At 45.9% G+C, this 26791-nt stretch overlaps 1 protein-coding gene across 1 annotated transcript; it reads right to left on the bottom strand.

Annotated features, from left to right (window-relative positions):
• Nucleotides 1-262: 262 nt before the first annotated feature.
• Nucleotides 263-2948, bottom strand: LOC125536488 (omega-hydroxypalmitate O-feruloyl transferase-like). Its single transcript, XM_048699716.1, has 3 exons — nt 2818-2948; nt 2241-2714; nt 263-1375 (listed from the first exon to the last, which is right to left on the bottom strand). The coding sequence occupies exons 1-3, from the start codon at nt 2818-2820 to the stop codon at nt 509-511; spliced, it is 1344 nt and encodes a 447-aa protein (XP_048555673.1). The 5' UTR covers nt 2821-2948; the 3' UTR covers nt 263-508.
• Nucleotides 2949-26791: the final 23843 nt, after the last annotated feature.

Below are 26791 nucleotides of genomic sequence, written 5' to 3'. Positions count from 1 at the left end.
GCATCCTATTCCTCCTGTCATAGTGCCTTGTTTATCCCGGCTACCCACAATTGATCATCTCATTCAATATTTGATCCTACAACATGAAGATTGGGCTGCCCTTTGCGCACCTCTCTCCGAAGCGAGTACCTATGCCAAATGGTCTAAAAAACATAGCTAGTATTCATCATTGATTTCTTTTACAATATAATCATACAACATTATAAAATTCCTTTTTTTAGATAACCACATAAATATGATTATTTCACGTTGAATCTAAATATTGGTTTAAATGTTTATTTGATCGAAAGTCTAGGATGTCATGTTTTTTGTATTGGAGGAAGTATAGTTTTACAAACATACTCATGTAAAAAAATTCAAAGTTTTATACCAGGGACTAGTTGGTAATTAAATGACTCACACTTAATAATACAATTAACATAACCATGCTAACAAGTAACAAACACATGCAAAACAAGCATAGAAACACCGAGCGCAGTCGCTGACGTATCCAATCGGTCTGGGCCGATCATATCTCGTCCATGAGCTCTTGGAAAGTGTCCATGGCGGACGCCGGCAGGCCGAGCAGGACGTTGATGCTCTTCCTCTCCTTGCCGTGCGCGAGGAAGAGTATGACCTCCTTCTCCGGCAGCGTGACTGGCCCGGACATGGTCGGCTCGCCCCAGCCGAAGTCGGCGCCGTTGAACGCGAGCCGCGACCACGTGGTGATGAGCAGCGTCGACGCCAGCGATGGCCGCGCGCGCGTCGCCTCAAAATAGTCCACCGCCGACCGCATATACTCGTCCGTCACCATCCGCACGGCCTCCTGCACCTTCCCGGCCGCGCGCGACACCGGCGCCGACAGCAGATCCCCCGCCGTCGCTAGGGCGTTGGTCAGCACGATGCCGTTCCCGAAGTACCCCTTTGGGAGCGGAGGCACGAAGCGGCGGCGCCCGTCCACGGCGAACAGCAGCTTCGTCTGCTGCTCCGGCGCGAGCCCCAGCGCGCGGGTGCGAGCGCGCCAGACGAGGCCGGAGAGCGCCTCGAAGGTGGTGCAGCGCTCGAGATCCCCGTCGGCGAGGGCGAGGCCGCGGACGCGCTCAAGCCTGTCCGGGTCGAAGCAGAAGGAGCGGTACACCAGCTCCTGGCCGCCGTAGAGCGCCGCCATTTCCGAGACGTCAGCGATCTCCTCGAACTCGTGGTGCGGGTTGGAGATCGCCGGAGGGTCGCGCGCGCGGAGCACGGAGCGGTCGAGGAACGGTGGCACGGTGAGCTCCGTGGCGCCGCGCGCCATCTCGGCCCAGGAGTTGACGAACTCCATGGCGCCCAGACCGTCGAACATGCAGTGGTTCATGGCCAACCCGAGGCTGAAGCCGCCACATTCAAACCTGGTCACCTGCGAATTAAATTGACCAATGGTAAAACTTCAATTATTTTACTGACTCCCGGGGTGATCCTCTTTTCGAAAAAAGTTTTAAGTCAAAGTAAGTAATACTACGAACTTTGTCAAAGAAACTACACAGTTCGAATTCATTATCGACAGTTCAAATTCATTAAATTTGCAGCAGACGTGTTTTGACTAATTTGGGTGTTCGACGTATCAATGTTAACTACTAATTTGGTGCAACTAATCTTGTGTGAGTTTTGGACCCTAGCTGCATGCACTACATGACTGGATTAGTTAGTGAATGACATGTGCCTGTCAATGTATCATGAGGTAGCTCGACAACTAAAACTAAACGGATGGTATGATTTGGTTGATTTATAGGTAGAAGTGGTTGGGCTAACAATGTAGAACAAAGTCCCTATAAAAAATACAATGTATCAGTAAAGAAATATTTGTCCGAAGAAAACATATTTGGATTTAGCAAAGCGGGTAGAACTGAAGAAACCATTGTATTTCTACGAGGAAAACATATTTCTGGCTGCCCCACTGAACTCACTTTTCAACCCCAAAAGCTATTGAACTCAAATTTGTTCAACCCTCGAGTAGTAGTACTAGCCAACCAATACTAATTTCAATTATTGGAGTCACGCGCGTTGCAGGCAGTCCGTTTCCAAGTTACTTGCCGCTGGCAAGTCCAGAATGCTTCCTGTTCCTTTGAAAAGAAAAGGGCGCAAGGCTCCACGCCGCCATTAAAAGCGCAGCTCAGGGCAACGCACCCCGGCATCGGCAATGCCCGACTCGGCAACGGAGGGTGACGGAAATACGCAGTTAAAGCATGTCTGTGCGCGCGAGCAACGTGTGTGGCGTGGTGTACCTGCGCCGTCATGGGCGGCATCTCGAGGATGTTCTTGGCGCCGGGGACGGAGTACACGAGCTGGCCCAGCGCGGCGGGGTCCGGGGTGGAGAGGTCCCCGATGAGGGCGAGGTCGCAAGCGGCCTCAGCCTCCACGAACGGGACGCCCTCGCCGGTGCACTCCACGATGAGCTTCATCTCCGGGCTGATGCCGAGGCGGCCGGCGAGCGGGTGGTAGTGGACGAGCACGCGAGCCAGCGCGGCCCGGAGCGCGTCCGCGGCACCTTCGTTGCCGCGGCCCGATGGGCACTTGAAGCAGTACACGGTCTGCACGATCACCGCGATGTTCTGGTCCAGGTTGGACAGGTAGTACTGCTCCCCCGTCGGCGTGGCCTCCGCCGGCGACACCAGCGTCGGCTCGCCGCGCTTCACCGACATCAGCTGCACCTTGCTGCCCGCCATGGTGGCCACGCCGTTCTGCTTCGCCTCCGCAACCTGCACGTACGCATAACATGACACAAGAAGAAAGTGTCAGACACGAAAGTTTACATGCATGTGTAATCAGCGACGGGCAATTGAGTTGGTATTGCACACTCACCATTTTGATGGTCTCTCTGAGTGTAAGGAAAGACAGAGATTTGTGGGTTTAAAGAGGGAGAAAATACAGGGGAGGTGTGTGGGTTCTGTGTTTTGAGGTGATGAGTTTGTGGGGAAGTGTTTATATAGCGAAGGGTAGCTTGCTTGAGGTGGTCAAGGTTAGGATGGGCTGATGCAAGAACCGTTGGGGTTGGAGGGGTTGCATAACAACCAATGCTGTTCTGCCTAGGGCTTGGATTAATGAATTTGTACAGGAGAATCAGGACAAGGAAACACGGCTTGTTTAGGAGCAATTGTTGGCGTATATGGTTATCATGTTATGTACAGCTATTAACTCATGAGCAGTCTATAAAAGCATGATTAAATAATATAACCAGTTGTTGGCTGTAGCATGTTATCATGTCATCTATAGCTAATGTAATAGTCAACATGTGTAGTAGTAGTAGTTAGCTACTACTCCCTCCGTTCCTAAATACTTGTCTTTCTAGTCATTTCAACAAGTGACTACATACGAAGCAAAATGAGTGAATCTACACTCTAAAATATGTCTACATACATCCGTATGTAGTAGTCATTTGAAATGTCTAGAAAGACAAATATTTAGGAACGGAGGGAGTAGAAAAATACTTAACATATGATCCACCTTCCACTCTCAAAATTTCATAGAGCTCATGCTACAGCCGATTGTAAATTCACGGTCCAATTCTCTTCTCTTTCCTCTCATCTCTCTTTCAACTCAGCAAAACATCATTTCAAAAAAAAAAACTCAGCAAAACATAATATATCCTTATAGCCCGTTTACATCACCTTATTTTACTTGCTCTAATAAGGTTGTCTATAAGATCTTCGATAGTAGGGATATCATAGGTAGTATCATGCAACCTCATGCAATATCCACTAGGTATATTGATGACATGTCATAGCATTAATCCTCTGTAACATTAAGCTCACTAGTTTTAAAGAGCCCACATTCAATTAAGGTCTCCAATTAGAATTGGGTCTTAAAGATCTCTCATTCAATTCTTTTATACTATATATTATGCTTCCTAATTTTTTAAGTCTTCACAATTAATTGAGGTATTCAGAATTGGGTCATCCGTTTCTGAACAGGTCAACAATTTCTCAAACTCTTCCATTCAATTATTTTAATTCACTATATTCTCTAATTCTGAAGCTCTTTCTTTCAATTGAGATATTCAATTGTGGATTTGGTTTACGATTTTGATCGGGCCAACGGTTTTTCAATTCAATCAACATCAACCGGGTTGTAAAAATATATCAATCACGCGCACCCTCCCATCACCTAGAAAAAAGAAGCGCCATCATGTAATATTGTAGTACAAATATAGTATATGCAAGTGCTGACACATAAATTTCCCCACATCAATATAAGTTGCTTAGCAGATAACACAGAATCACACCAAGAAAGGCCCACTGAATCAACACATTATAAATAAAAAACACACTCTATCGTCTCCCCCACCCGTCAAACTAAATATTTCTTCAGTTCTAAAATATAAGGGGTATTAGTCTTTTAGAAAGTCAATTTTTTTATCTTTGACCATGTTCAGAGCAAAAATACCGACATCCACAATATTAAACAAAAAAGTATGAAAATTCATTTCATGATGAATCTAAAAATACCGATCCCGTAAAGAAATATAATAGCAATTAGATTACTACTTTTGTGATCCAAATGCTCTTATATTTCTTTACAGAGGGAGTAATACACTTTGTATTTTGAAACAAATTGATTTTTTTAAAGAAACCTAACAACACCAACGGCACAACAAGGAGCGCCTAACTCTTCTAGTTATTATTATTTTGCATCAAAGCTAGGACTTTATTAATGTATGAAAATTCTTTTACAATCAGCTCACAAGCTTTGAACCAGAAAGTTTGGGCTCTCAAACTGCCAGCTTTGTGTCACCTCTAGCTTGCAAGCAGGCTTTGCACAAAGGTGTGCAGAAACATTTGAAGACGTGGGAACATGTTGAATTGAGAATGAAGCAAAGCTCAGGGTGTGATTCCCTAGTTATTGTAGAATAGGCGCTGCAGTTGAACGAGAATTATGGCACGAAGTCCAGAGGTTGACAACCTCTAAGCAGTCTACCTTCATGATCACATGTGATAGACCACGCAGATGTGTAAATATTACATCCTCATGCATATCCCATAGTTTAGCTGTTAGCGGGTCTGTTACTCTAGCGAAGGGCTTGCTCCCAGCACCAATAAAGGCAAGGTGGGCTCTGGCAATGCCTCCTCTCCCCCCTACTCCCTTTGTAGTTATAAGGTCAAGAGCAACGAATGTGTTGATTTTCACCCATCCCAGGCCAGTGGTCTCTCCATAGCTGGCCGACTGTGTCGATGGGCTATGGTCGTGGAATTTCCATCAACTAGAGCATTTCATGTGCCCACTTCACAGCATGCACCCATAATTCGGTAAGAACAAAAAAACATTGGATACAACTAGTGGCTCGAAAAGAGCATTGGAATAGCAATGAAACAACTACAACAAGCTCAAGAGTTCCTGTGAACATCATGAAGGAGTTTGATCTTGTTAAGGATGTCTGACACCGCTTCGCAGTCCTTCCTCTTCCTTAGTGGCCTCCATTGCTGAAAGAATAGAGACCATTTGAAGATATAATTAGCAGGGGTGAGTAGGGATGGTCCCCTCAATGACAAGTTTGTCATGGTCTCGCCGATATAAGATGTATGCAGATATGCATGTGTGTATGAGTTCGATGAGGAGACAGTCGTGCCGATATAAAGATGTAGTTCATATTTGGCATGTCGTGAGATGATTAATCCCATTTTTATTTTTTTATTTTTTAAACATTAAATATAATATTGGTTGTATATATGCAAGTTTCATGTAACCTGTCTGAAAACCGTATTGTGGTCTAAAAATTGCATTAACATATAGTTCTTGCATATTATAGAACGGCGCAATTTCTACACAGTCTGCCTATAAAATTTATCTCTTTATTTTATTTTATTTCTACATTTGTTGACCAAAAACAGTAGGAAAACCCCCCTACTGTGAGCCTTTTCATTTAGAATTAGTGAGGTAGTTGTACAAAGATCATCGAATTAGTTACATGGGCCAGGAGGGAGGCTATAATATAAATTTATTACACACTATCAATCCAGGATATCATTCCCTCCTTGATACTAGGCTTAGCCCTGATCATGGTTAGGTGGAAGATGTTCTGAAATCATGCTTGCAAGCATCAATGGAATAATGTTTGTTTTCTAATATCATGCCATTTCTTTGGTTCCAAATGCTCCAGCAAACAATGATGAGTATTTCCATGAAGAATTCCATTTGATATCTTTTCCTAGCATCAATGAGCATTCCATTGATGTTTCCACCAGAGTTCCATTCCATACTAATGCTCCACCAGAAACCTTAGCTGAAGGAGCAATTGAAGAACATATGCATAAAGTCTTCCATATTATAGTCATGACATAGGAGCACATTGGGTGTTGTCAAGTTGGAAATTCTTCTTGGTGAGCATCTCACATGTGTTGACTCTGTCATTAAGCATAAGCCAACAGAAAAAATTGTGCTTAGGCCAACAACATGACTTCCAGATCCATTTCAATGGTTGAGGTGCAGATGTAGAGCCAATCAGAGAATTGTATATATCTTCTTGGTGTTGAACTTAGTGTTACCCCACATATGGTTGCGAGTGTCCTGATTATGATTGTGTCTGATGTTGCCAAGTTGTGGTGCTAAGTGATGGAATTATTGATGAGCAATTACACATAGTGGTAGCTGGAATAAGTTATAGCAATTATCAACTTGCTTGGCTTTTCCAATAGAAATATCATCATCAAAAGCAAATGAGTGTAACTCGGGATATTTCCTCATCATGGTGGAGTCATTCCAGACATTTTTTCATAGTAGGGTAGTGTGACTTTGCATGATGTCAAACCTCTATATAGACTAGTTAGACTTAAGCAATCTCTCTCCACTAGAATGATCCTTTATTTCTGCGTGCATGTGGAACTTCATTGTTGGAGTAATGCTTGCCAAATTAGATTAATCCATACATTTTCTTTGTTTTTAGGGTAACATCAATGCCCCTAAATCGTTCTATCTTAGAATAACTTCTGTTTTTATTTGTAATTTTTGTTTTCTAGTAACGGTTATGTGTATTGGAAAGAAAAAGTGATTGTGGGTATCGTACACATGTTGTGCAATCGGTAGTTGTAACCAAGTGCACGACCAGATGTGTTAACTAACACAAATTTTTACATATACATATATAGTTTTTGTGTATTATGGAGCAGTGCAATTTCTACATAATATATGTACAAATTTGTGTTTTCTTTCCTTTTTTTGAGAATACTTTCTCTTTTTTATGGTAACATCGAGCCCCTAATTCATTTGACCTTAGAACAATTTTTGTGTGTGTTTGCTTTTGTCTTTTAGTTTATGACTATGTATCCTTTTGTCGCCATTGTCATCAACACCCATAACTCACTCTTACTGTGCCCGTCAACTTTGGGATTCTTCGCCGCCTAGCCACGCGCCATGCCGCGTCTAGCATCTCGCTCTTCGCGGACGATGTGGTCATCTTCTACCACCCAGATCCAGCCGAGTTGCACACTATCTGTGAGCTCTTAGAAACTTTCGGCCATGCTTCTGGTCTCCACACCAATTTCCTCAAATGCTCGGCAACCCCGATCTAGCGCGTGCATGAGGTTGCCGCCGAGGTGGGCACGCTTCGAAGACTGCCCAGCCTGAGTAGTTGCCTTGTCGCGGGCACTCGGCCGTTCTTGGTCAAGCTTGGATCGTCTCTCTATGCGAGGAGGCGGCTCGACTTCTTCCCCATCACTTGAGTCGTCACTTCCACCATCCCCTTCACCATCGGAAGTCCACTCGCCACTTTCGCCACCACTCGCCTCGCCTTTCAGAGCTTGCTCTTGCTCCCCGTTGGGCATCGAATACATTTCAATAATGGCCTGAAAGAAAGCAGGGAGAACAAAGTCAGTCGACGCAATACAGACAGCCGCGTGAGTGAATTCAGATTACAAGCAAAAACTCAGAATCAGACCTGCTCTGGTGCACGCGACTGGTCAAATGGGGGAACTCTCCTGGCTCCTCTGGGATTGTCCTTTTTCCCGGTAATGCTCGACAGCCACTTCTCCAGCGTGTCGTCATCGACCTCCTCTAGGTGGATCCGAGTGGAGTCTTCTAGACCCGAATACATCCACATCGGGTGGTCTCGGGCTTGGAGAGGCTGGATGCGCCGCTGAAGGAAGGCCCCCAAGAGATCCATACCAGTGACCCCGTCACGAATGAGCTGGACCACTCGGTTGACCAACACCTTCACGTGCGCCTTCTCCTCCGGGAGCACCTTCAAAGGGGAGGGTTTTCCCACTCGGTCCATGGTAAAGGGAGGGAGGCCAGTCGATTTCCCTGGCGTCGACTGGTCTTTGCAGTAGAACCAGGTCGACTGCCATCCGCGAATTGAATCGGGAAGAATCATGGCCGGAAAGGAGCTTTTTCCCCTTGTCTGGATGCCAAGACCCCCACACATCTGGATCACTTGGGTCCTCTCGTCACTCGGATTAGCCTTTTTCACTGTTTGGGAGCGACAAGTGAAAATATGCTTGAAAAGACCCCAGTGAGGTCGACAACCCAAGAAGTTCTCACACAAGGAAATGAACGCGGCAAGATAAACGATTGAGTTGGGGGTAAAATGGTGGAGTTGAGCCCCAAAGAAGTTCAGAAACCCTCGGAAGAAAGGATGAGGGGGAAAGGAAAACCCACGGTCGACGTGGGTGTCAAGAAGAATGCGCTCACCCTCCCGGGGTTGCGGCTCGGATTCCTTCCCCGGAAGCCGTGCCGAGTCGTAGGGGATCAGCCCTCCCTCGGCCAGGTCGTTGAGGTCTTCTTGGGAGATCCTCGAGTGGATCCAGTCGCCCTGGATCCAACCCTTCGGCAGGCCAGGCCGCGAGGAAGATCCGCCCCGGCTCGTCGCCTTCCCCTTTGACCTCGCCGTCGCCTTCTTTGCCCGCTCTAGAGCCGTTGTCTTCTCCTTCACCATTGTTGCTGACGAGACGCGTGTGGCACGGTGGCGCTGGAGCGAGAGCGAGCGCAGAGGAGAGGCGTGAGGAGGAGAAGAGATAATGGGGCGCGCTGTTCGAGAGACTCCGGTCCAACGCCTTATATGAGGCCGCTTCCGAGTGGCTGACAGGTAGGCCCAGATGGCTCTGTCAAATCCCGTAACGACCGCACGAGCGATACGTGGCGAAAAAGGTGGCGCGGGGATCGAGGCGGCTTCGCTCTATCTTGTTCGATTACTGCGGCCTCCCCCGCCCCGCGCGCTTCCCAAAATTCGGATCCCACTAAATCCACGGGCAGCAAATAACTTGTTAGACCAAAGATCTCCTCCGCACCGTCACTCGGAGCCTTACAAGTAAAGAAACTCACTCGGCGAAGAATTAAGAATGGATCAAGGCGACTGAAAAGGGAGTTGCTGTCATCACTCAGGTCCGTTGATCCGAAACAAGATATGCTCACGGCATAGAAAACGAGTCGGAGAAGTCCTCAACTCCTTCCCCACTCAAACCTCGATCCATTCGGGGGCTAATGATGAAGCTATGTACCTAGGGTAGGGTCACGGACCTGTCCTAACTGCCCTACCCAAGGACACCTCTAGAATAAATCACCTTTCAATCGACTTGGAGGTGTTCCACTCGATAGACTCGAAGACATTCGACCAAGAAGCAATTACTCGACCAAGATCCAACCACTCGACGGCCAAGAGACCTAAAGTCACTCCGCACACTACCGGTCGGTCATTAAGTAGCTTTTATGGTCATCATAGCACTTTATTGCTAGCGTTATCAGTAACGCCCTACCTTAATGTACATTGAACCCTTCGTAACGTGGGCTGGCCGGGGTCCTGGCGCACTCTATATAAGCCACCCCCCTCCTCCGAGACAAGGGTTCGCACTTCTGTAACTCATACACACATAATCCAGTCGACCGCCTCCGGGCTCCGAGATGTAGGGCTTTTACTTCTTCCGAGAAGGGCCTGAACTCGTAAACCTTGCGTCCTTACAACCTCTCCATAGCTAAGACCTCGCCTCTCCATAATTACCCCCCTACATTACTGTCAGACTTAGAACCACGACAGCAGCGAAAAAGTAAATAAGCGAAGAATAATATATGAAAAGCTCGTAGGCATTGGATCGGTGATGGAGAATTATGCCGGATGTGATCGATCATGTAACAGTCATAACCTAGGGTGACACAGAACTAGCTCCAGTTCATCAATGTGATGTAGGCATGTATTCCGAATATAGTCATACGTGCCTATGGAAAAGAACTTGCATGACATCTTTTGTCCTACCCTCCCGTCGCAGCGGGGTCCTATTGGAAACTAAGGGATATTAAGGCCTCCTTTTAATAGAGTACCGGACCAAAGCATTAACACATAGTGAATACATGAACTCCTCAAACTACGGTCATCACCAGGAGTGGTCCCGATTATTTTCACTTCGGAGTTGCCGGATCATAACACATAGTAGGTGACTATAGACTTGCAAGATAGGATGAAGAACTCACATATATTCATGAAAACATAATAGGTTCAGATCTGAAATCATGGCACTCGGGCCCTAGTGACAAGCATTAAGCATAGCAAAGTCATAGCAACATCAATCTCAGAACATAGTGGATACTAGGGATCAAACCCTAACAAAACTAACTCGATTACATGATAAATCTCATCCAACCCATCACCGTCCAGCAAGCCTACGATGGAATTACTCACGCACGGTGGTGAGCATCATGAAATTGGTGATGGAGGAAGGTTGATGATGATGATGATGATGGTGACGGATTCCCCTCTTCGAAGCCCCGAACGGACTCCGGATCAGCCCTCCCGAGAGAGTTTAGGGCTTGGCGCAGCTCCGTATCGTAAAACGCGATGAATCCTTCTCTCTGATTTTTTCTCCTTGAAAGTGAATATATGGAGTCAAGGTTGAGGTCGGTGGAGCGTCAGGGGGCCCACAAGGCAGGGGCGCGCCCCCCACCCTCGTGGACAGGGTGTGGGCCCCCTGATGTGGATCTTTCTTCTAGTATTTTTATATATTACAAAATTATTCTCCGTTGATTTTCAGGTCATTCCGAGAACTTTTATTTCTGCACAAAAATAACACCATGGCAATTCTGCTGAAAACAGCGTCAGTCTGGGTTAGTTCCATTCAAATCATGCAAGTTAGAGTCCAAAACAAGGGCAAAAGTGTTTGGAAAAGTAGATACGATGGAGACGTATCAACTCCCCCAAGCTTAAACCTTTGCTTGTCCTCAAGCAATTCAGTTGATAAACTGAAAGTGATAAAGAAAAACTTTTACAAACTCTGTTTGCTGTTGTTGTTGTAAATATGTAAAGCCAGCATTCAGGTTTTCGGCAAAGATTATGAACTAACCATATTCACAATAACACTTAGGTCTCATGTTTACTCATATCAATGACATAATCAACTAGCGAGCAATAATAATAAATCTCGGATGACAACACTTTCTCAAAACAATCATAATATGAGATGACAAGATGGTATCTCGCTAGCCCTTTCTGAGACCGCAAAACATAAATGCAGAGCACCTTTAAAGATCAAGGACTCACTAGACATTGTAATTCATGGTAAAAGAGATCCAGTCAAGTCATACTCAATGTAAACTAACGGTTGTAAGGGCATTTTTATCTCTAAGGTGTTTTGGTGATTGATGATAATGCTTTTGCGGACTAATCATGTGCCTTGAGTTTCCCAGACGTTTCATCGCTAGGCACAAGACGGTTTGGTGCCCCTCGAAGACTATTTAAGACGGCGTTTTTCTACGTTTCTTTTTGGTGGATTTGAGTTGTAGGAAAGCCGTACTATTAAGAGGGAGTCTGCGTCGGAAAGGTTCGGGTGGAATCATCACGTACACGTTTTCTTCCTTGTCTCCTCCTTTCCCATTCGCATTGGAGCATCCTCCGTTTATCCTCTTTGCTTTGTCTTGGTTGCTGATGATGGGCTTGCGGTAGTACTGCTCCCTGGAGCGGTAGTACCGCAGGCACCTGCGGTAGTACCGTACTTCGGCGCGGTAGTACCGCAGGAGCCCACGGTAGTACCGCTCCTCCGAAGCCGTAGTACCGTGGCCCCCAGGCCAAGTGCCACTTCATCGCGGTAGTAGGGGCGGATGTAATTTTTTACATCCGCGCCTCCGCGGTAGTACCGCACCCCGTGCGTGGTAGTACCGCGCGTGGCCTGGCTCAGCTGTCAGGTGGTAGTACCGCTCCTCAGCGATAGTACTGTGTCAGATTTTTGCATCGTCTGTTTTCCAGCGGAAGTAGGCACGGATGTATTTTTATTCATCCGCGCTCTTCCCAGGCTAGGAGTTTCCTGCCTTCACTTGTCTCTCTCCCCACCATCTCTCTCTCTCTCTCAAGAACGGCGCCGGAGGTCCTCGCCGGATCTCCATCTCCGGCGACTCTCCTCGGATTCCGACCGGTGGGATCGTTCCCCACCACTTCCTCTTGCCATGGAACAAGGTTTCTCCCCAAATCCCTCTCTTCCTTGGCTGTTCTTTCACTTCTAGGTTTTTGGGGAGATGCATGTTGTTCTTGAGATTTTAGGCCAAATCTTTGCAAGAGTAGGATGTAGGAGAGTCATGTTGCATAGAAATTATACTTGATATATTGTCCCGTGGTAGATTTGATCAACCGTAGTACCGCCGTGGTTTCGCGGTTCTTCTTAGATTCAAAAGTGGTTCGGATCTGATGCGGTGCGGTACTACCGTGCCTCTTGTGCGGTACTACCGCTAGTTCGGTACTATCGCCCGTCCGGTGCGGTACTACCGCACGTGATGTGGCACTAAGCTCTTACTACCGCTCCAAGCCACAGTACTACCATGACCTCACACGGTACTACCGTGACTAGGAGTGGTACTAAAATTTTAGTACCGCACGACCTGGCAGTACTACCGTTGGTGTCCAATCTCTCTCGTGGCAATTACCACATGTGCTTTCTACTTGTTTCTCTTGTTTTGCTAAGGTCTTTGCATTGATTCTTCTCGCTCTTTGTGTGTGCTTTCTCTTGTTTCTTAGGTGGTGGCTCTCGTCGTTCCAATCCCAGTCGTGACACTGGCTCCAAGCGACTGCACAATCATCATGATGAAGCACCAGAGGGCTCCAGTGCCCCCAAGTGCAATGTCAAGACCACCGCTAGCAAGAACAAGGAACCCGCTAAAGGCATGGATGAGATTCCCCTCGCTGAGTACACCGAACGCCGAAAGATCAACCCTTATGTGAATGCTCGTGCTATCCTCAGAGGCAGTGAATTGTTTTGGACCAAGCAGCAGACTCTCGTTTATCTGGATGTAATCAAGAACAAGCAAAATACCTACGTGGATGTCAAGTGGATAGACATGAATCACTTGAGGAAGGACAAGTTTAGTGAGTACTTTGGAGAAGCTCTGGATTTGGTGGAGCAGTTCGGTATTGAACATGTGATCTCTTTCCACCTTGACTATGACCCTGAGCTTATCTGTCAGTTCTTTGCCTCAGTTTACTTTCACCCCGGGGAGGAGCGGAGGATGACCTGGATGACCAATGGCCGTCAGTTGACTGCTACCTGGAAGGAGTTCATGGATCTGCTCCAAGTTCCTGATGACGGGCTCACCACACCTGTTGGTGTTCGCCCCCATGCCAATCCTGAGTCTGCTAGCCAGAACAAGATACAGCCGTTCTATGTTGAGAAGGTGCTTCCCAGTGGCAAGTCGACATGGGTGCTGAACTCCTTTCTGGATACCATGCATCGCATCTTCCGCAACTCTCTGTTCCCTCACATTGGCGACAAGGACAAGGTTCATGCCTATCTGGTGGATATTATGCTCCTGTGCGAGGAGGCACGTGTGTCTCAGACTCAGCCACTTGATGTCTCACACGTCATGTGGTGTGAGCTTCGGTTTGCGGTGTTCACCTGCAAGGTACCTATCTATGGACCATACCTGTTTCTATTGATCTCCGCGACTTGGGAGAAGCTGTACCCTAGTGATGAGTTCCTTGCTCCAAACTGGATTCGGCATGAGCCCATCAGTCTTCGTATCAAGCCCAACTGGGCCAACACTACTACTCGTGCTGAGGCGTCTGCTGCTAGGAGGGCTGTTGATGATGAGGAGGCTGGAGCAGAGGATGTTGCTGAGGACCGTGCTGCTAGGTCTTCCCATCCATCCTCGGAGCCCTCGTGGGCCAAGAAGTTGAAGGACAAGATGAAGAATCTTTTCTGCATGCAAGCAAAGGGGCAGTACAGGACTCACGTGGCATCCAAGGAGAGTCGCTGCCGCGACAAGAAGATTATGAGGGTCTTTGGAGAGGACGTCTCTGGCGGTTCTGAGGAGGTCATCGCGTCAGAGGCTGCATGGATGGCGAAGCAACGCTACAAGTGGACTGATTCCGAGGAGGACATCAAGGAGACCGTCCCCGCCGAGTCTGACGAGGAGCACGAGGAGAGTTTGGGATGATTTCTCTGCCTGAGCCACCCCTTGAGTGTACGTGTCCTCTCTGCCTTTTTGGCATCTCGATGCCAAAGGGGGAGAGAGTGTAGGGATTTGCATGCTTGCGAGTCGCGTGTCGTGTTTGGTGTGTTTGTTTTGTCGTTTGGACCTCGTTTGCTTTGGTTTGGTCTGCGCCTTTGAGACTTATCCTTCATATGGTGTAAGACATATGCACTCTATCCTATCTTAGTGAGCTTATGATTGTGCTACTTATGTTATGCTCGTATTTGCTATCTTGTCTAGTGTTATCCTTACTATTGCAAGATATGCCTTGTCTCTAAAATATAGGGGGAGTTTTGATCCTAGTATGTGTGTCGTGCAGTCCAAAGCACCCATCTAGTTTGCACACATCTAGGGGAGCCCGTCTATATTCTAGAGAGGAGAGGTTTGCGTTTGCTCAATATTATTTCTCTTTGTGCAAATCCCGTATTGTCATCAATCCACCAAAAAGGGGGAGATTGTAAGGGCATATTTATCCCTAAGGTGTTTTGGTGATTGATGACAATGCTTTTGCGGACTAATCGTGTGCCTTGAGTTTCCCAGACATTTCATCGCTAGGCACAAGATGGTTTGGTGCCCCTCGAAGACTATTGAAGACGGCGTTTTTCTACGTTTCTTTTTGGTGGATTTGAGTCGTAGGAAAGTCGTACTATTAAGAGGGGGTCCGCGTCGGAAAGGTTCGGGTGGAATCATCACGTACACGTTTTCTTCCTTGTCTCCTCCTTTCCCATTCGCATTGGAACATCCTTCGTTTATCCTCTTTGTTTTGTCCTGGTTGCTGATGATGGGCTTGCGGTAGTACTGCTCCCTGGAGCGGTAGTACCGCAGGCACATGCGGTAGTACCGTACTTCGGCGCGGTAGTACTGCAGGAGCCCACGGTAGTACCGCTCCTCCGAAGCCATAGTACCGTGGCCCCCAGGCCAAGTGCCGCTTCATCGCGGTAGTAGGGGCGGATGTAATTTTTTACATCCGCCCCTCTGCGGTAGTACCGCACCCCGTGCGCGGTAGTACCGCGCGCGGCCTGGCTCAGCTGCCAGGCGGTAGTACCGCTCCTCAGCGGTAGTACTGTGTCGGATTTTTGCATCGTCTGTTTTCCAGCAGAAGTAGGCATGGATGTATTTTTATTCATCCGCGCTCTTCCCAGGCTAGGAGTTTCCTGCCTTGCGGTAGTACCGCAACTGGGAGCGGTAGTACCGCGCCTGCGGCAGTACCGCCCTCAGCCCTTGTGCTACAGGTCTGCCCTAGCTCCTGCTGCTGCTGCGGTCGTACCGCGGTCCCTCACGGTAGTGCCGCATGGCCTTGCGATAGTACCGCTGGTCAGGGGCGGAAGTACCGCATGGCCTTACGGTAGTACCGCTGGTTAGGGGCGGTAGTACCGCATGTCGCGGGCTGGTTAGGTGGATAATGGTTGGATTTTGTCCACATCTATATAAGGGGTGGCTTCTTCCTCTAGTTGACTACCTCTTCCAACCCTAAGCTCCATTGTTGCTCCAAGCTCCATTTTCGCCCGATCTCACTCCCTAGCCAATCAAACTTGTTGATTTGCTCGGGAGGGGTTGAGAAGGCCCCGATCTACACTTCCACCAAGAGAAATTTGATTCCCCCCACTAATCCCTAGCGAATCTTGTTACTCTTGGGTGTTTGAGCACCCTAGACGGTTGAGGTCACTGCGGAGCCATAGTCCATTGTGGTGAAGCTTCATGGTGTCGTTGGGAGCCTCCAATTAAGTTGTGGAGATTGCCCCAACCTTGTTTGTAAAGGTTCGGTCGCCGCCTCCAAGGGCACCAATAATGGAATCACGACATCTCGCATTGTGTGAGGGCATGAGGAGAATACGGTGGCCCTAGTGGCTTCTTGGGGAGCATTGTGCCTCCACAACGCTCCAACGGATACATACTTCCCGTCAAAGGGAAGGAACTTCAGTAACACATCCTCGTCTCCACCGGCTCCACTCTTGATTATCTCGTGCCTTTACTTGTGCAAGCTTATTTGTGATATATCTTTTGCTTGCTTGTGTACTTATCATTGTTGCATCATATAGGTTGCTCACTTAGTTGCACATCTAGACAACCTAATTTTGATGCAAAGTTTAAATTGTTAAAGAAAAGCAAAAAATTGTTAGTTGCCTATTCACCCCCCCTCTAGTCAACTATATCGATCCTTTCAACGGTAATGGATGCAAATGATAGCGGTGCTCTTCAACTGGTGCTTTTTAATAAGAGGACAATGACTCAACACAAAAGTAAATGGATAGGCCCTTCGCAGAGGGAAGCAGGGATTTGTAGAGGTGCCAGAGCTCGGTTTTGAAATAGATATGAATAATATTTTGAGCGGTATACTTTCATTGTCAACATAACAACCGAGAGATCTCGATATCTTCCATGCTACACACATTATAGGTGGTTCCCAAACAGAATGGTAAAGTTTATACTCCCCATCCACCAACAAGCATCAATCCATGGCTTGCTCGAAACAACGAGTGCCTCCAACTAACAAGAGTCCCGGGGGAGTTTTGTTTGCAGTTATTTTGATTTGATTTGCATAAAGCATGGGACTGGGCATCCCGGTGACCAGCCCTTTTCTCGTGAGTGAGGAGCGGAGTCCACTCCTCTTGAGAATAACCGGCCTAGCATGGAAGATACAGACAGCCCTAATTGATACATGAGCTATTCGATCATACAAAACAGAATGTTTATTTGAAGGTTTAGAGTTTGGCACATACAAATTTACTTGGAACGGCAGGTAGATACCGTATATGGGTAGGTATGGTGGACTCATATGGAACAACTTTGGGGTTTATGGAGTTGGATGCACAAGCAATATTCCCGCTTAGTACAAGTGAAGGCTAGAAAAAGACCGGGAAGCGACCAGCTAGAGAGCGACAACAGTCATGAGCATGCACTAAAATTAATCAACACCGAATGCAAGCATGAGTAGGATATAATGCACCATGAACATAAATATCATAGAGGCTATGTTGATTTTGTTTCAACTACATGCGTGAACATGTGCCAAGTCAAGCCACTCGAATCGTTCAAAATAGTATACCACCCTATCATACCACATCACAACCATTTTAATAGCATGTTGGAACGCAAGGTAAACCATTATAAGCTCCTAGCTAATTAAGCATGGCATAAGCAACTACAATATCTAATTGTCATTGCAAACATGTTTATTCATAATAGGCTGAATCGGGAATGATGAACTAATCATATTTACAAAAATAAGAGAGGTCGAGTTCATACCAGCTTTTCTCATCTCAATAAGTTCATCGTATAATCATCATTATTGCCTTTCACTTGCACGACCGAATAGTGTGGATAATAATAATAGTGCACGTGCATTGGACTAAGCTGGAATCTGCAAGCATTCAATTCAAGAGAGAAGACAAGGTAATATGGGCTCGTTGTTAGATCAACAATAATGCATATAAGAGCCACTCAACATTTTCATTATGATCTTCTCCTGTCGACCCCCAAAGAACAAGAAAAGAAATAAAACTATTTACACGGGAAAGCTCCCAACAAGCAAAAGAAGATCGAGAAATATTTTTGGGTTTTCTTTTAGTTACTACTACTACGGGCATGGAAAGTAAACTAGCTAAAAGCTACAACTAATTTTTGGGGGGGTTTTCTAAGGTTTATCAAAAACACAAGAAGAAAGCATAAAAAGGGAAGTAAAGTAGCATGGATATTACAATGAAAAAGTATGAGCACCGACAACTGGCATGAGTGTGTGAACATGAATGTAACGTCGGTGAGAGATACGTACTCCCCCAAGCTTAGGCTTTTGGCCTAAGTTGGTCTATGGCCACGGCTGGCCTGGTGGATATCCAAAGTTGTAGCTGGGGTCGTACTGAGATGCAGCGGCAATTGCCTGATGAGCTGCAGCTTGGAGGCGAGCTGTCTCCGCCCTCCTCTCGTACTCGGTCGCCTCCTCCCTGGTTATAACATATCTCCCCTTTTCTTGAAAGTCAAAGAAAGTAGGAGCAGGGAGAGCGACATGATAGGTGTGTCATCTGTTGATGACCCACAAGTATAGGGGATCTATCGTAGTCCTTTCGATAAGTAAGAGTGTCGAACCCAACGAGGAGCAGAAGGAAATGATAAGCGGTTTTCAGCAAGGTATTCTCTGCAAGTACTGAAATAAGTGGTAACAGATAGTTTTGTGACGGGATAAATTGTAACGAGCAACAAGTAACAAAAGTAAATAAGGTGCAGCAAGGTGGCCCAATCCTTTTTGTAGCAAAGGACAAGCCGAAACAAACTCTTATAATAGGAAAAGCGCTCCCGAGGACACATGGGAATATCGTCAAGCTAGTTTTCATCACGTTCATATGATTCGCGTTCGATACTTTGATAATTTGATATGTGGGTGGACCGGTGCTTGGGTGCTGTTCTTACTTGAACAAGCATCCCACTTATGATTAACCTCTATTGCAAGCATCCGCAACTACAACAAAAGTATTAAGGTAAACCTAACCATAGCATGAAACATATGGATCCAAATCAGCCCCTTACGAAGCAACGCATAAACTAGGGTTTAAGCTTCTGTCACTCTAGCAACCCATCATCTATTTATTACTTCCCAATGCCTTCCTCTAGGCCCAAATAATGGTGAAGTGTTATGTAGTCGACGTTCACATAACACCACTAGAGGCTGGACAACATACATCTTATCAAAATATCAAACGAATACCAAATTCACATGACTACTAATAGCAAGACTTCTCCCTTGTCCTCAGGAACAAACGTAATTACTCACAAAGCATATTCATGTTCATAATCAGATGGGTAATAATATGCATATAGGATCTAAACATATGATCTTCCACCAAATAAACCAACTAGCATCAACTACAAGGAGTAATTAACACTACTAGCAACCTACTAGCACCAATCCCGGACTTTGAGACAAGAATTGGATACAAGAGATGAACTAGGGTTTGGAGATGAGATGGTGCTGGTGAAGATGTTGATGGAGATTGCCCTCTCCCGATGAGAGGAGCGTTGGTGATGACGATGGTGATGATTTCCCCCTCCCGGAGGGAAGTATCCCCGGCAGAACAGCTCTGCCGGAGCTCTAGATTGGATCCGCCAAGGTTCCGCCTCGTGGCGGCGGAGTCTCGTCCCGAAAGGTTCCTTCCTATTTTTTTCTCATGGAAAGACTTCATATAGGAGAAGATGGACGTCGGAGAGCCACCAGGGGGCCCACGAGGTAGGGGGCGCGCCCTAGGGGGGGCGCCCCCACCCTCGTGAGCAGGGTGTGGGCCCCCTGGCCTTCATATTTGGCGAGGATTTTTCTTTATTTATTTTAAGATGTTCCGTGGAGTTTCAGGACTTTTGGAGTTGCGCAGAATAGGTCTCTAATATTTGCTCCTTTTCCAGCCCATAATTCCAGCTGCTGGCATTCTCCCTCCTTATGTAAACCTTGTAAAATAAGAGAGAATAGCTGTTGGGGAACGTAGCATAAATTCAAAATTTTCCTACGTGTCACCAAGATCTATCTATGGAGAAACCAGCAACGAGGGGAAGGAGAGTGCATCTACATACCCTTGTAGATCGCTAAGCGGAAGCGTTCAAGTGAACGGGGTTGATGGAGTCATACTCGTCATGATTCAAATCACCGATGATCCTAGCGCCGAACGGACGGCACCTCCGTGTTCAACACACGTACGGAACGGAGACGTCTCCCATGCCTTGATCCAGCAAGGAGGAGGGAGAGGTTGATGGAGATCCAGCAGCACGGACGGCGTGGTGGAAGTAGCGGGATTCCAACAGGGCTTCGCTAAGCGCTGCGGGAGGAGGAAGATGTGTCACGGGAGGGAGAGGGAGGCGCCAGGCCTTAGATTGGTTTGCTCCTCCTTTTTCCCCACTATATATAGGGCCAAGGGAGAGGGGGAGGCGCAGCCCTTGCCCCTTCCTCCAAGGAAGGGTGCGGCCAAGGGGGAGGAGTCCATCCTCCCCAAGGCACCTCGGAGGTGCCTTCCCCTTTTAGGACTCTCCCCTTTTTCTCTTCTCTTGGCGCATGGGCCTCTTGGGGCTGGTGCCCTTGGCCCATGTAGGCCAAGGCGCACCCCCTACAGCCCATGTGGCCCCCCGGGGCAGGTGGCCCCACCCGGTGGACCCCCGGGACCCTTCCGGTGGTCCCGGTACAATACCGGTGACCCCGAAACTTGTCCCGATGGCCGAAATAGCACTTCCTATATATAATTCTTTACCTCCGGACCATTCCGGAACTCCTCGTGACGTCCGGGATCTCATCCGGGACTCCGAACAACATTCGGTTACCGCATACTATATCTTACAACCCTAGCGTCACCGAACCTTAAGTGTGTAGACCCTACGGGTTCGGGAGACATGCAGACATGACCGAGACGTTCTCCGGTCAATAACCAACAGCGGGATCTGGATACCCATGATGGCTCCCACATGTTCCACGATTATCTCATCGGATGAACCACGATGTCAAGGACTTAATCAATCCCGTATACAATTCCCTTTGTCTAGCGGTATTTACTTGCCCGAGATTCGATCGTCGGTATCCATACCTTGTTCAATCTCGTTACCGGCAAGTCTCTTTACTCGTTCCGTAACACATCATCCCTGATCAACTCCTTGGTCACATTGTGCACATTATGATGATGTCCCTACCGAGTGGGCCCAGAGATACCTCTCCGTACACGGAGTGACAAATCCCAGTCTCGATTCGTGCCAACCCAACAGACACTTTCGGAGATACCTGTAATGCACCTTTATAGTCACCCAGTTACGTTGTGACGTTTGATACACCCAAAGCATTCCTACGGTATCCGGGAGTTGCACAATCTCATGGTCTAAGGAAATGACACTTGACATTAGAAAAGCTTTAGCATACGAACTACACGATCTTTGTGCTAGGCTTAGGATTGGGTCTTGTCCATCACATCATTCTCCTAATGATGTGATCCCGTTATCAACGACATCCAATGTCCATGGTTAGGAAACCGTAACCATCTATTGATCAACGAGCTAGTCAACTAGAGGCTCACTAGGGACATGGTGTTGTCTATGTATCCACACATGTATCTGAGTTTCCTATCAATACAATTATAGCATGGATAATAAACGATTATCATGAACAAGGAAATATAATAATAACCAATTTATTATTGCCTCTAGGGCATATTTCCAACAGTCTCCCACTTGCACTAGAGTCAATAATCTAGTTCACATCGCCATGTGATTAACATTCACAGGTCACATCGCCATGTGACTAACACCCAAGAGTTTACTAGAGTCAGTAGTCTAGTTCACATCACTATGTGATTAACACTCAACGAGTTTTAGGTTTGATCATGTTGCTTGCGAGAGAGGTTTTAGTCAATGGGTCCGAACCTTTCAGATCCGTGTGTGCTTTACAAATCTCTATGTCATCTCCTAGATGTAGCTACCACGCTCTATTTGGAGCTATTCCAAATAACCGTTCTACTTGGAGCTATTCTAAATTGTTGCTCCATTATATGCATCCGGTATCTCTACTCAGAGCTATCCGGATAGGTGTTAAGCTTGCATCGACGTAACCCTTTACGACGAACTCTTTTTACCACTTCCATAACCGAGAAACTTCCTTAGTCCACTAGTTACTAAGGATAACTTTGACCGCTGTCCTGTGATCCATTCTTGGATCACTCTTGTACCCCTTGACTGACTCATGGCAAGGCACATTTCAGGTGTGGTACACAGCATAGCATACTGTGGAGCCTATGTCTTAAGCATAGGGGACGACCTTCGTCCTTTCTCTCTATTCTGCCGTGGTCGAGCTTTAAGTCTTAACTTCATACCTTACAACTCAGGCAAGAACTCCTTCTTTGACTGATCCATCTTGAACACCTTCAAGATCACGTCAAGGCATGTGCTCATTTCAAAGTACTATTAAGCGTCTTGATCTATCCTTTATAGATCTTGATGCTCAATGTTCAAGTAGCTTAATCCAGGCTTTCCATTGAAAAACACTTTCCCAATAACCCTATATGCTTTCCAGAAATTCTACGTCATTTCTGATCAACAATATGTCAACATATACTTTATCAGAAATTCTATAGTGCTCCCACTCACTTCTTTGGAAATATCAGTTTCTCATAAACTTTGTATACACCCAAAATCTTTGATCATCTCATCAAAGTGTACATTCCAACTCCGAGATGCTCACTCCAGTCCTCAGAAGGATTGCTGGAGCTTTGCATCCTTATTAGCATCTTTCAGGATTGACAAAACCTTCTGGTTGTATCACATACAACCTTTCCTCAAGAAAATTGTCGAGGAAACAATGTTTTGACATCCTATCTGCAAGATTTCATAAATAATGCAGTAATCACTAATATAATTCCAACCGACTCTTAGCATCGCTACGAGTGAGAAAGTCTCACCGTAGTCAACTCCTTGAACTTGTCGGAAAACATCTTAACGACAAGTCGAGCTTTCTTAATGGTGACATTTACCATCATTGTCCGTCTTCCTTTTAAAATCCATCTGCACTCAATAGCCTTACGACCATCAAGTAGTTCTTCCAAAGTCTACACTTTGTTTTCATACATGGATCCTCTCTCGGATTATATGGCCTCAAGCCATTTATCGGAATCCAGGCCCACCATCGCTTCTCCATAGCTCGTAGGTTCATTGTTGTCTAGCAACATGACTTCCAAGACAGGATTACGTACCACTCTGAAGTAGTACGCATCCTTGTCATCCTACGAGGTTTGGGAGTGACTTGATCCGAAGTCTCATGATCAATATCATAAGCTTCCACTTCAATTGGTGTAGGTGCCACAGGAACAACTCTTTGTGCCCTGCTATACACTAGTTGAAGCAACGGTTTAATAACCTCATCAAGTCTCCACCATCCTCCCACTCAATTCTTTCGAGAGAAACTTTTCCTCGAGAAAGGACCCGATTCTAGAAACAATCCCTTATTGCTTTCGAATCTGAGACAGGAGGTATACCCAACTGTTTTGGGTGTCCTATGAAGATGCATTTATCCGCTTTGGGTTCGAGCTTATCAGCCTGAAACTTTTTCACATAAGCGTCGCAGCCCCAAACTTTTAAGAAATGACAGCTTAGGTTTCTCTAAACCATGGTTCATACGGTGTCATCTCATCGGAATTACGTGGTGCCCTATTTAAAGTGAATGTGGCTGTCTCTAATGCCTAACCCATAAATTATTGTGGTAATTCGATAAGAGACATCATGGTATGCATCATATCCAATAGGGTGCAGTTATGATGTTCGGACACACCATCACACTATGGTGTTCCAGGCTGTATTAGTTGTGAAATGATTTCCACAATGTCTTAATTTTGTGCCAAACTCGTAATTCAGATATTCATCTCTATGATCATATCATAGATATTTTTATCCTCTTGTCACGACGATCTTTCAACTTCACACTGAAATTACTTGAACCTTTCAATAATTCAGACTCGTGATTCATCAAGTAAATGCACTCAACATCTACTCAAATCATCTGTGAAGAAAGAACATAACGATATCCACTACATGCCTCAGCACTCATTGGACTGCATACATCAAAATGTATTACTTCCAACAATTTGCCTTCTAGTTCCATTTTACTGAAAACGAGGCTTTCAGTCATCTTGCCCATGTGGTATGATTTGCATGTCTCAAGTGATTCAAAATCAAGTGAGTCCAAACGGTCCATTTGCATGGAGTTTCTTCATGCATATACACCAATAGACATGGTTTGCATGTCTCAAACCTTTCAAAAACGAGTGAGTCCAAAGATCCATCAACATGGAGCTTCTTCATGCGTTTTATACCGATATGACTTAAGTGGCAGTGCCACAAGTAGTTGGTACTATCTTATATCTTTTGGCATGAACATGTGTGTCACTACGATCGAGATTCAATAAACCATTCATCATAGGTGCAAGACCATTGAAGGTATTATTCAAATAAACAGAGTAACCATTATTCTCCTTAAATGAATAACCGTATTGCGGTAGATATAATCCAATCATGTCTATGCTCAACGCAAACACCAAATAACAATTATTTAGGTTTAACACCAATCTCGATGGTAGAGGGAGCGTGCGATGCTTGATCATATCAACATTGGAAATACTTCCAACACATATCGTCAGCTCACCTTTAGCTAGTCTCCGTTTATTCCGTAGCTTTTATTTCGAGTTACTAATACTTAGCAACCGAACCGGTATCTAATACCCTGGTGCTACTAGGAGTACTAGTAAAGTACACATTAACATAATGTATATTCAATACACTTCTATCGACCTTGCCAGCCTTCTCATCTACCAAGTATCTAGGGTAATTCTGCTCCAGTGGTTGTTCTCCTTATTACAGAAGCACTCAGTCTCGGGTTTGGGTTCAACCTTGGGTTTCTTCACTAGAGCAGCAGCTGAATTGCCGTTTCATGAAGTATCCCTTCTTGCCCTTGCCCTTCTTGAAACTAGTGGTCTCACTGACCATCAACAATTGATGCTCCTTCTTGATTTCTACTTTCGTGGTGTCAAACATCGCGAATATCTCAAGGATCATCATATATGTCCCTGATATATTATAGTTCATCACGAATCTCTAGCAGCTTGGTGGTAATGACTTCGGAGAACCATCACTATCTCATCTGGAAGATCAACTCCCACTTGATTCAAATGATTGTTGTACTCAGACAATCTGAGCACAAGCTCAACAATTGAGCTTTTCTCCTTAGTTTGCAGGTTAAGAAAATCGTCGGAGGTCTTATACCTCTTGACGTGGGCACGAGCCTGAAATTCCAATTTCAGCCCTCAAAACATCTCATATGTTTCATGACGTTTCAAAAACGTCTTTGGTGCCTCAACTCTAAACCGTTTAACTGAACTATCACGTAGTTATCAAAACGTGTATGTCAGATGTTCTCAACATTCACAGACAACGTTCGAGGTTCAGCACACTGAGCGGTGCATTAAGGACATAAGCCTTCTATGAAGCAATGAGGACAATCCTCAGTTTACGGACCTAGTCCGCATAATTACTACTATCAACTTTCAACTAAATTTTCTCTAGGATCATATCTAAACAGTAGAACTAAAGCGTGAGATATGACATAATTTGCAAAATCCTTTTGACTATGTTCAGGATAATTAAGTTCATCTTATGAACTCCCACTTAGATTAGACATCCCTCTAGTCATCTAAGTATTACATGATCCGAGTGAACTAGGCCATGTCCGATTAACACGTGAGACGGACTAGTCAACGTCGGTGAACATCTTCATGTTGATCGTATCTTCTATACGACTCATGCTCGACCTTTCGGTCTCTGTGTTCCGAGGCCATGTCTTCACATGCTAGGCTCGTCAAGTTAACCCTAAGTGTTTTTTGCATGTGTAAATCTTGCTTACACCCGTTGTATGTGAACGAAAGGATCTATCACACCCGATTAACACGTGATGCTTCGAAGCGACGAACTGTAGCAACGGTGCACAGTTAGGGGAGAACACTTCTTGAAATTTTAATGAGGGATCATCTTATTTACTACCGTCGTACTAAGTAAACAAGATGCATAACATGATAAACATCATATGCAATCAAATAGTGACATGATATGGCCAATATCATGTAGCTCCTTTGATCTCCATCTTGGGGCTCCATGATCATCTATTACAAGAACATGATCAATCTCATACATTACATATATCATTCATCACGTCCTTTTGGCCATATCACATCACATAGCATACCCTGCAAAAACAAGTTAGACGTCCTCTAATTGTTGTTTGCATGTTTTACGTGGCTGCTATGGGTTTCTAGCAAGAACGTTTCTTACCTACGCAAAACCACAACGTGATGTGCCAATTGCTATTTACCCTTCATAAGGACCCTTTTCATCGAATCCGATCCGACTAAAGTAGGAGAGACAGACACCCGCTAGCCACCTTATGCAACTAGTGCATGTCAGTCGGTGGAACCTGTCTCACGTAAGAGTACGTGTAAGGTCGGTCCGGGCCGCTTCATCCCACGATGCCGCCGAATCAAGATAAGACTAGTAACGGCAAGCATATTGAACAAGATCAACGCCCACAACTACTTTGTGTTCTACTCGTGCATAGAATCTACGTAATAGACCTAGCTCATGATGCCACTGTTGGGGAACGTAGCATAAATTCAAAATTTTCCTACGTGTCACCAAGATCTATCTATGGAGAAACCAGCAACGAGGGGAAGGAGAGTGCATCTACATACCCTTGTAGATCGCTAAGCGGAAGCGTTCAAGTGAACGGGGTTGATGGAGTCGTACTCGTCATGATTCAAATCACCGATGATCCTAGCGCCGAACGGACGGCACCTCCGCGTTCAACACACGTACGGAACGGAGACGTCTCCCATGCCTTGATCCAGCAAGGAGGAGGGAG

Source organism: Triticum urartu, chromosome 2 (assembly GCF_003073215.2).
Source record: "Triticum urartu cultivar G1812 chromosome 2, Tu2.1, whole genome shotgun sequence".
Taxonomy (NCBI): Eukaryota; Viridiplantae; Streptophyta; class Magnoliopsida; order Poales; family Poaceae; genus Triticum; species Triticum urartu.
The sequence above is the reverse complement of the archived record's forward strand: the minus strand, read 5'-3'. Positions and strand labels throughout refer to the sequence as shown.